Below are 11,430 nucleotides of genomic sequence, written 5' to 3'. Positions count from 1 at the left end.
GAGCTCTGACCAATCACAACAGGCAGTCTTCGCTGCCAAGCCAATGGCAGGGCTCCACTCTCGCTCGAACGGACCAATCGCCAGGCGAGTCGCTACACGAATTCGAAAGAAAACCCGCCCTTTGTTTTCCTGCTGTTAGGTGGGGGCGTTCCGTTTTGGGCGTCATTTGGGGGCAGCGGAGCGGGAGCGTTTGAACGGTGGTGATGGACGGGAGCGGGGGGCTTCCGCTTCCGGGTGGGAGGTGAGGGGTGCAGGGTCACCATGGCGAGTAATGCCGCTAGCCTCAACGCTGTGCGGGAAACGATGGACGGTAGGTGGCCGAGGGCAGCAGCCGGGCTCCTGGTGCTGTTGTGGGATGTGGATGTGAGAGAAGCAGTACTGTCAGTAGTAGGAAACATTTCAGATTTATAAGCCGTGAGAAACGTGAGCAGTATGAGCAGAGATCAAGTATTCACTTCCTCTTCCAGTCTATGAGGAATCAAAGCTGGCAGGTTCAGGAGGTGTTTCTTAGCAATATGTGGTGTGGAACTCCAGTATTCCATTGAATGGCTATGCCAAAAGCTTATATGGATTTCAGGCAGAGTGGAAAGCTGCCAGGAAGTCCCTTGAGGTTGTTAACTATGAAGATTTTCTCTGGAAATGCCCTAATGAGGGACTATAGCCCAGTGAGAGTATTTGGGAGGGTATTGCTCTGTGTTTGTTATTTTTGCATGATCTTCCTTTGTATTATAGTTATGGCTACTGTTACATAAGGGTTCCTTAGCAAAGACTTCATGAGTTGAACTGATGTAAAGATTAGTGTTTCAGCCACTGATCTACTCACTCTGACCTGCTGCTGGAGGCAAGCAAGGCAGGACGACGTGGGGTATTGTGGTTGCTCTGATGCTTGAAGACGGTAAGACCATTCTGTGCAGGTGGGGAGAGACTTGTTTGGGAAGGACAGTGATTCTAAGTTATCCTGACTGTAGTTGACACCTACCCTCTCTCCACTTCTGAAGGAATGTTTTAGATGGAATGCATAATAATGCAGATTTAAAGACAAAGTAAGGCTTGAAAACAGCGATGGAAAGTGTACTAGCCTTCAAATTGAGGAGCCCAGGCTCCCTGTGTAACAATATGTGTATTTTATTTAGGGTAGACATTAACAATTTAATCTCTTCCTGCAGTCAGACATTTTTAGAAGAAAACAAATTTCCAATAACTTAAACATGCACTTGATTGTTAAAGATTTACTTAAACACTCTTCAAAATACCCCCATGTTTGAACTTTTACTGCACTCAGTAAATTGTTTTGGTGTTTTTACTGCTCAAAATAACATTAATCTCTTTACATTTCCATTATAAGATTATTTATATAAAGTGCTTTGAAGTAACTGAAAATGTGAAGCACTGGTAACTGTGTCCATGTATTAGATTTTTCTTGATGAGGGCCCGTCATGAGTAGAAAAAATATTTGTAGGATAAGGTTTTTAGACTTTTTTAAATAGAACATGAAAATTGTGTTGCATCTTAACTTACTGCCTAAATAATAGGCACCTAATGGAAGTAAATGGGTTGCTATTGAAAAAAAAGTATTCATTTATGTCATTAGCAGTTTAGAAAAGTAAAATGCTTAATCTAGAATGTCAGATATAAATATTTAACAGCAGTTCTCTGCAGGATTGTTAAGAGCTCAGTTGTTTTTTTTGTGGAGAAACTGCTACATCTCTGCCAAAGATGTACCTAAAGTTATTTTCTATTAGAAACTAATGACCACAACTCATACCGACATAGAAATTTGAAACTTATCTTTAGTTAGATTTACTGCTCTGCCTCTAAATATGTCACATGCTTAGTAAATTTTATGATGAACTTTAAATGGTTGGAGAAAGTAAGAATTGTTTATTTCTGGGAAGCTGTCAGTCATTTGTAGTTCAGTAGCTCTTAATGTTCAATGGCATTTTATTGCAAACACGTCTGTTTCTTACTGTTTTATCTGGCCACTGAAGAAGATTTTGTGGAGACAGGGGCTGCATGTGTGATATGTTTGGAATGGTTTGCTTTCAGACCAGTGAGGACAGAAAGCCTCATTGTGGAGAAGAAAGCTCTCCTTGTGGCTTGTAGTTAGGGCTTGGGTCTGACAAAAAAAGTTTCGTGTCTTAAACTTGTGTGTGTCTTTAATCCAGTCTACTTGTGTGGGCTTCAAGAGTATTATTGCACCTAGAGGTTTTTTCATAGCATCTGACATTTCCCTGTGGCTTCAGTGGAATTGACTGGATATATTAGGCCTTTAATGTCTTGGTTTGGGTAAATGTGACTCTGAAGGTGTGCTGCAGTATGTCTCTGGTATACCAAAGCAGAATATTTTCATAGCTGTCAATTGGACAGTAATCACTTGCCAGGCTGCTTTAACCTGGTGAGAAAGATTTGGGGAAGGTTTGATTACAGAAACTGTGTGAATAGCATCTGTACAAAATCAACCTGTATTGCTAGTGACTTGGGCTGAGGATAGAGGTTACTGTAGCAACCAGAATAAAACCTCAATGAGTTGAGTTGTTCTGTTACATATATAACAAACTGCTTATGAGAATGGAAGAAAAGGGGCCTTCCAGGGAAAGTTTGGAAGGGGAGAACAAGCTGTCTTTGTTCCCACACAAAACTGACTGTACTCTCCTCATCTCACACTGAAAAGCAGTGTTGCTCTTGATTCAGGTTACAGAAAAATTGAAAGTATTGCTTATCCTTAAACCACTTTAATGTTAGACCTAAACCCAGGTTTAGTTATGGAAGGAAGTGGCTAGAAAACTCCTGACATTCTCTGTAAAACCTTTAAAGAATGTGCTCTCGGTCCATTTTATTAGGACTTCATCAGTATCTGGAATTCAAAAGCTTGGATTATTCTTATAGTGTATATTTCACATAATTGGCAAGCATGTGAATTATTGAATTCTTCACTTACTAATTTTCAAGACCCATTATCCAGTACTAAGTTTTCTGAACCAGAAAAGCATAGTATTAGAAGCTGTGGCTTCTAGCTTAGCTGGAAGGCTGAATATGAATGCTGTTGTTGAGGTTCAAACTGCAAGAGCTTTTGATAACTGTCATGTTCACAGACTCTACAGTACAAATTAAATGTTGATGAATAATATTTTCAATCATTGAAATTCCATAGTCCATAGGGACTAAAGTGCTTATTTTTTTCTGTTGCAGTTCTGTTTGAGATTTCAAGAATATTAAACACTGGCTTGGATATGGAGACCTTGTCTATTTGTGTGCGGCTTTGTGAGCAGGGAATAAATCCAGAAGCATTATCATCTGTTATTAAAGAACTGCGTAAGGCTACAGAAGCTTTGAAGGTAATGCTTTTGCTTAAAAAGCGTGTAAGTTTGAGATGTGTGTTCAACTTGCTATACTTCAGTTTGTAAACTGTATTTTAAGATACGACTTACTATTAAATCAAGGAGATCAACTGTTGCGTGAGATTCATCCATTCCTGGAGCTATTTTTAAAATGCATAGATGTAGTGTTTAATGGCATAGTTTAGTGGTGGACTTTGTAGTCCTCAGCTAACAATTGGACTTGATGATCTCAAAGGTCTTTTCCAACGTAAATGATTCTATGAATGGAGCATGAAGCAAGAAATCGTATGAAGAAAATCTTTTAAGAAATAATTAGATTAACTCTTTTGAAGGAAAAAAAAAACCAAAACAACCCAACAAACCCCCCCAGATTTTTATTCTGGATGTTTATAGCCACTTTTTGCCCCCTTATCCACATCATATCACAAATAGGCTGCTACTTTCTCCTTTAATCTGTATCGCCTCATTTCCACAACCTCACGCCTAATAGTATGCAGCAGCACTTGTAAAAAAGTGCATGCGGCTTGCTGATGTGGTCTTCGCATATTGCTTTTACCACATTAACCTGTGCTTTGAATCTCTTGAAAGACAAACAAGAGCAGATTTCATGTTATGTATACATATAGAGCTTTTCATAATTTAACATTTACCTTTTTGGCTAGTAGAGAGGGTAACTGCTTTAAAAAAAATACATCCTCACTTGGCTCGTAAAGGATTTTAGTTCTTTACTGTCTATCTAAACATCATGACTTTTTTCCCCCTGTTTCTTACATTTCTTTCTTGGGAGGCGAGGTGGGGGGGGAACCCATATCTAGCCTGCCTATCTCTGGTCTGGAAGACTGCGTTCTGATTCTTAGAAAATTCAGTTTACAGATTTTTGACTAAATGGATGCTAGCCAGAGCTATTTTTCACCAGTCTTCAAATTTTTTACTTCATTTTTAACATTTTTCTATACTCATGCATATTTTGTATTTGTGTACATGCTTAAATGTATGCATACATACATGTTTAACTGTGTAGATAAGTAATTGAGGGCTGTTTTACTACTACTTTTGCTTTTACTGGTTTATCATTCCTGTTGCTATCCTTTGTGCCCGTTTGTCCCATAACTGCCTTTTAAGCCAATCTACCAATGTCAGTCTAACAACTATACCTTGTTTGCTGGGTTGAGTTACTCAATAATAAAATACTTACTCATGACCTTAGCCAAATAATTGGCAGTGAGTTATACAGTTATGATCAGTGTCATTCTAAGTTTTATGTCTAATTTATCTGTATCAGTGGGAGTAATAATTACTATAAATGGTATAAAGTAAACTCCAAAGGAAAAAAAATATACTCACTTGAGCACTTCTTGAAAGCATTAGGGTAAAATGTACAGGTTACAAGCTGCTTAGACGCAGGATACACAATTTAACACAAGCAAACAGTAATGGCTGTGTTAATAAAGGCTAATGGCAGTTGACAGTATTATTTTTTAAAAAAACCACAACCCAGAAGTATTCATTAAAAAACAATGCTGCACATCTTACACATTTTTTGTATTGTTTTTATTGAAGTAGTTTATTTAGACTTCAGGTAAATTAAAATAGTTGCAAGAAAAGATTAAATTTAATCTACATGGTGTCTACTTTTGGTGACTTGCAGTAAATGTTTTTTTCTGTTTCAAGGCTGCTGAAAATATGACAGGCTGACATGGGAGAAGATTTCTGTGTGAGAAAATGCCAAGTTAATTTTAACAAGCCTTGAAGATTGCTACTACTCAGAAAAAAGTTAAATAAGTGTGCGTGCAACGATGTAAGAATATCTATGTAATCTTCTTGGAAAGGATGTATAGACTAGTTTCTATAAAATTATTGGTGAACTTCATTACATGGTATTTTTGTGAACTATTTGTGAATATAGTGCAATTGCTCATCTTTGGTATCCAGTATTTTTTAAACTGTCAGCTACTGTACACTTGCTGAACTTACTAGTTTGCAGCAATTAATATTGTTATAATAGTATAGCTTGTTATTGCATCCTTTAGAAGTGTTAATATATCCTTGTTTTTATCTCTTCGAAAACTAAATGTACAATTTTAGTTTTGCTTTATGGACCAGATAGGAATGAAGGCTATTTGAACTTTCTTTTAGAGTAAGGGTACTGACTTAAGTCTCACTCTAAAAGTAAGAAATAAAGCACTTTTGATAATGTGGGTAGTGAATTGCCCTTTTGATTGCAATTGCTGGAAAAAAGTGTTTCTTTAACTTGGATAACAAAGGAATCTCACTTATCCATGCAGAAATGTATGTGAATTTAAATTATGGATTATATGGAATATTTTGTGGAGTTCAGATGCTACATTTGTTCTGACTACTAGACCTAAAAATACTAAGGCTATATTGTTACTACCTAGTCAAAGCATATATGAGAAGCATCAGTTTTGGTTTATAGGAATCAATGAGTCTTAAACAGTGATTTGGTATAGGAATGCCTTCTTGTTCAGCACTAGGAATCTTCACTGATGCCAAAACAAGTATTTATAGTATATACAGTAAACTGTTTATCATGTTACTTTCCAGTAAATGTCCTTGCATCCAGGAATTCTACTTCATTTGAAAATGGTTTCTTTTGTATTCTTTGTCTGCTCTTTAAGCTTTTTTGGGTGGTGTTTTTTTTTTGTTAGCATGGTGGTGTGGTTTAACCCCAGCCAGTAGTTAAGTACCATACAGCTACTGGCTCACTCCCCCCTCCCCCAGAGGGATGGGGAGGAGAATCAGAAAGGAATGTAAAACTCAAGGGTTGAGATTAGAACAATTTCGTAATTGAAATAAAAATGCAAGAACAATAAGATATAATGAAAAGGGGGGACAGGAGGAGAGGAATGAAATCCAAAGGTAAGGGAGAAAAGAAAACAAATGATGCACAATACCATTGCTCACCATCTGCTGACCAATACCCAGCCAGCCCCTGAGCAGCTATTGGCAGGCCCTGGCCAACCCCCCCAGTTTATATACTGAGCGTTATGTGCCATGGTATGGCATACCTCTTTGGCTAGTTCAGGTCAGCTGTCCTGGTTGTGTCCCTTACCAATTTCTTGTGCCCCTCTAGCCTTCTTGCTGGCAAAGCCTAAGAAACTAAAAAGTCCTTGATTTGGTATAAACATTAGCTAGCTACAACTAAAAAACATCAGTGTGTTGTCAAAACACAGCACTGTACCAGCTAAGAAAATTAACTCTATCCCAACTGAAGTCAGGACCCATGGTTTCAAAGTGTGGTGTTAATGGGACCTAAAGAAACCTCCAAGGTTAACAGGGTAGAGCACATTTGCAAATGAACTTCAGATCTTAGTTAAGCCAAACTTAACTTCGTTCAGAGGAAAAAAGTTCTACTTTAAGAATTTGCGTTGTGTGTGCTCTAGGTCGTAGCTCTACAAAAAGCAGTCAAGGAAGCTGAATACTTCATACTGCTGGCAAAGAAAACAGAAAAATATAAATACTATGCTAAACTACTTGCCATTATTTCCAGTTAGCCCGGCCAAAAAATTATTCCAGAAGGATGCAGTGAAAACTTCTAGATAACCAAGCTGGGGGATTGTTAATTGGTATTATTTTGCTCACTCATTAATGCTTAAATGCTTTGTAAACTAGTATTGTAATTTCAGATATCACTTCTGAATACTGGCTGTAATGTTTTAAAAACATTAAGGTATCCTTAGCATGAAGATACCAATAATTAAAATTATCCTAGGAAATCTGAACAGTCAGTAAAACATGGAAACACTAAGTCACATCAAGACAAATTAGCTATTAGCTCTTTTATTTAATTCTACTAGGCTCAGTGCTAACTGTCAAAAATGAGAAGACTGGAGAGCATTCTTCCTGTTTTCAGCACTCTCACTTGTGAAACTTGAAACTCAAGCATTTCTTTAAACTATAGCAAATGTGCCCAGAATAATTATGAAATCATTACAGTACATGTTTCTGCTCACGCTTTTCCTTTTTCTCTATTGCCAGGTCTTTGGGCAATACAGGAATTCTGATAACTTTCCTTGAATGTTACTCTATTGATTAATTTTCATTTATGTACTTCCAGGGTCTCTTCTGGCTTAGCTTGATTTCAGTTTTGGTTCTATGTCCCTGAAATGCTTAAAACTGGTTTGGAAATGCAATATGAGAACAATTTATGCATAAATTCTTCCTCCAGTAAGTTGCACCTACCATTTTACCTACGTTTATCAATAAGCTTGCTGGTTTTATGCATCTAGACACTTGCTGTTAGGCCATTTATTGTGTAGAATTACAGAAGCAGGGCATGTTTTTGACCTTCAAAACCCCCATTTAAGATATAGAAAAATGCATCATTTTCATTACTATATGTTACTAAATGATAGCATTGGTTATACTTGATAGTTCATATTTACAAAATGAAATGCAAACCCTAAGGTTGAATATTTAACATATTTGGGCTGAAAACAGGGAAGACATTTTTCTTTAAATGGGCATATCTGTGATTACCTAGAAACTCTATATACTTTTCCTCAGTGTACTTTGCAAAGTTTCTTTCAAATACCACGTGGAACAAATTTGCTCAGGAATTGATGTAGCAAACTCCTGATCACTTTTTATTTGGGGTACTATCCAGAACAAATACAAGAAATATTTTTTTCTTCCTCCTGGTTAGAAAAAAAAGAAGAAAATCCTGTTAGTAGGAAATTTCACACTGGAAAAGTTTCTGTGTTGAGAAATAAGTATATCACTTTATTAGCACCCCCGCTATGTGAACATGAGTGCTCAGACTTGGCACTGATGGCTGAGAAGCCTTGGCTGCATTTGTTACGCATTTAACAAGGAAGCCAAGCAAACAGCACGTGCTTTACCTCTGGGCTCCTTACTTACACCTCTTGGAACTCTTGAAAAGGTAAACACAGGAATAGCTGTACAGGTCCTGACTAAAGTTTTTTCTAACACAATAGACTCTTGTAGTCAAAAGCAGCTGTCTGAGGAAGGATAAGAACAATGCAAGCACATTTGGTTCTTTTCCTTCTGTTTTCTCCGAGCTTCCCAGTGTCTTCTATTCCAGGCTTTCCTGAACATCATATGGTTTGTCTATTTAGTAATCCCTAATGTTTCTTTTTACAGTCCTTGTCCAGTTTCCCTTGGACTATATGCGCTTCCTGAATTGCCACTTGTTTGTTCATTTTGAACCTGATTTTTACTAGCTTAATTTAATATTCTCTGCATAGTAAACTTTTACCTACCATGCTTGTGCCGGTCATGGTTCTGAAGATACATAGCATTCACCTTTTAAATTTCTTCCTCGGTACTGAAATGCATTAGTTAAAATATTTCTTGACTGATCAAAGGCATGGAATAGCTTCTGTATTTATGGTCCTTTGAAACTTTTCTGGGTATCGTTATTTTCTGAGAAGGGAACCAAAACTGCATGCAACATTAGCCATGTAGTTAAGTACTGTCCTGTTTGTTTATTGTTCTTTATCCATGTCCTAGTAATTCCTAATAGTTGACTTGCTTTTTTAATTTGAACTCAGCACTGAGCTGTTTTCATGGCATTATTTATTGTAACTGCAGGATCTCACTCTTGAGTGGTAATGCAAACTCAGAGGCTATTGTTTCATATGTGAAACTACGTCTGTTTATCTCCATATGTATAATCTTTTTATTTATCTGCGCTGAATTGCCATCCTAATCAGTCTTACATGTCATTCTGCAGTTTTCCACAGTTTGCCCGTAGTCTTACTACCCTCACTAACTTTATAATTGGCAAATTTTGTCACTTTGTCCCTTTTTTGAGGTTAATTATGAATAGGTCAAGCAGCACGTGACCTAGCAAAGGCTCTGCAGAGTGCCACTGGTGACCTATGGCAGGAACTGACTGTTTATTTCCATTTCTTTTCAGTGATTGGGAACAAAATGCAGTCCTGCCTACCATTACAGTTTCTCATTCTTAGACTAAGTATCTTTAGTGGCACATGTAGCACAGCTGTGAGGGCTGTAAATCCAGTCCTGCAGAGAGCATGGCATTCTAGGTAACTCTCAGGATCCCTGACATTTGTAATTGTGTAATTACATTTTAGAAGTATAAACCGAATCAAGAAAATAACTTTACAGGAGATTGTAGAGTATTAGCAAAGAAGACAAACACATGTCCTGAAGACTCCATCTTAACATTAAGCAGGTTTTGTTTCTTAGGCAATTATGTTAACCAAAAAATCTGTTAACAGCAACAAAAGAAAGCTGGATAATGATCAGGCCAAGACACTTGACCTAATAGATCTGTATCCATGAAAAGTGCATGTATATTTGCCAGCTAATGTTCTTTCCCACTTGGGGGTCACCAGCTGAGCAAATACTGGTTCAGTACTAGACTCACTTTTTGATTCAATCAACTAGTTCCATCTGAGATGAACTTGAAAGCTGTTGCGGGCACACTTTACTCCAGGGACTGCTCCCAGCAGGCTGCAGCAAGCTGGGTCCTTCCATTCTTCCCCAACACTGTTTCACCTTCAGACACTCCCATCTACTTGTGCATGTTTATCATTTCATGCTATAGAAACCCTGTAGCCCTCATTATTTGAATATACTTTAAATTAAAAGATAAAGCACACACACACACCCAAAAAAAAAGACTATAGCCTAAGAATCAGCAGTGACCTATGACAAACCACTATGTAGCATGGCTGTAGATGACCTGCTTTAGAGAGCTAACTGAACAGTGGGGCTTTACATTAACTATGCATGATCTGAGCTAGGAACTTAGGCATGCCTTTAGTAGTGGAGATTTGCTCTTTGAACCACAAGTATTACTTTTAATTAGTTTTGAAGACAGAATTCCAAAGAATGAAAGGTATGCCAGAGTAATTTCAACCTTTAAAGGAGCAAGTGGATAACAGAATTGAAGACCGATCACCTAGCATCAGCACTAGCAAACAGTGAACCGGTGAACTTGGGGTTTTATCAGCAAAGAATGAAAAACAAAACAAAACAAAAAACCGAAACTGAGTTCCATTTGAACATTGTTTGGTGGAAATGTCACTGGGCTATTTTTTTTTATTATTTATGGGTTTACAAATAAGATGTTGATGTAGTATCCTATTTATGCAGGACAATTTTCTTTTAAAACACATCATTGGCATCATTCAGTAAAAACACAAATGTTTTTTACTGGCTTTACCTGTTTTTCTGTCTTGTTATATTGGGAGTGAGATCTGAAAAAAAATAAAAATTCAACCTTTAAAAATGTAAAAACCAAAGTCTCAGTTCTTGAAAAATGGTAAATTGAGGATTTTTGAAGCATCATAAGCATCTACTTTACTGTGAGGATTTCATGAAGCTGTAGGAAGTCCCTGTTAGATACAGAAAATAGGTTTATCAAGTAGAAATAGTGAAGTAAAACCACAGTGCTGTCTGATTACTGCTTCCAGTCCCAGTGTTTATACTTTGAGAAAGCTGTAGAGACACAAGGATAATTTAAATGAAAACCATGAAACTGTTTTGGGTCCAGAGAACAAGCCTGATGAGATCTGAAAGATGTCAGGAATGTGAAGGTTCTCAGAGAGAAGTTAAGAAGAGACAATGACTGTGGGCATGCCCTTGAACATGGAAGGAGGTCTTGTGGCTACATCTTTTTAACTTGACAGAGAAAACATACCAGATCCAGTACCTGATATTAGACAAATCATACCTTAAAAATAAGGTGCAACTTCCCAGGAATGAAGGTAAGTAAACTTTGACGTGGCATACTAGGGAAATGGCAAACTAGCTACTGATTAATGTTGTTAAAATTAAATTAAGAATACTTCTAAAAGACATTGTTTAATTCAGTGCCTGGGGAAGAGCCGACAGTGTCTCTCTGCGGGGCATTGGGCACACTGGCTGTAGCAGTTCCTTCTGACTGCAGAGTCCCTGAAGGGCAGTGTAAAACTGCTCTAAGTAAAAGTAGCGTGAAGAAAATTAGCGATATTTAGGATGGATATCAGTGAGGTTTCTGTCAGCAAGACAAACGGAAGCCTGGTTTCCAAGACATTTAAACGTTACCTGATAAAAAAATCCCAAACACCACAATTACTGATTATCTGAGCTGGCAATC

General features: G+C 37.5%; 1 protein-coding gene across 1 annotated transcript; it reads left to right on the top strand.

The window, feature by feature from the left end:
- Positions 1-183: 183 nt before the first annotated feature.
- Positions 184-5,943, top strand: MZT1 (mitotic spindle organizing protein 1). The gene is made up of 3 exons (XM_037377899.1): positions 184-310; positions 3,190-3,335; positions 5,010-5,943. The coding sequence occupies exons 1-3, from the start codon at positions 262-264 to the stop codon at positions 5,031-5,033; spliced, it is 219 nt and encodes a 72-aa protein (XP_037233796.1). The 5' UTR covers positions 184-261; the 3' UTR covers positions 5,034-5,943.
- Positions 5,944-11,430: the final 5,487 nt, after the last annotated feature.

This window comes from Falco rusticolus, chromosome 2, assembly GCF_015220075.1.
Source record: "Falco rusticolus isolate bFalRus1 chromosome 2, bFalRus1.pri, whole genome shotgun sequence".
Classification (NCBI taxonomy): Eukaryota; Metazoa; Chordata; class Aves; order Falconiformes; family Falconidae; genus Falco; species Falco rusticolus.
This window is presented reverse-complemented; position numbering and strand designations above follow the sequence as displayed.

What these genes read in the sequence shown, in the direction of transcription:
- MZT1 (XM_037377899.1), top strand. Translation starts at nt 262, where the DNA reads ATGGCGAGTAATGCCGCTAGCCTCAACGCTGTGCGGGAAACGATGGAC. An exon ending in TGTGCGGGAAACGATGGACG is followed by an intron (nt 311 to 3,189) that starts GTAGGTGGCCGA and finishes TTTCTGTTGCAG; the next exon opens with TTCTGTTTGAGATTTCAAGA. An exon ending in AGGCTACAGAAGCTTTGAAG is followed by an intron (nt 3,336 to 5,009) that starts GTAATGCTTTTG and finishes TTCTGTTTCAAG; the next exon opens with GCTGCTGAAAATATGACAGG.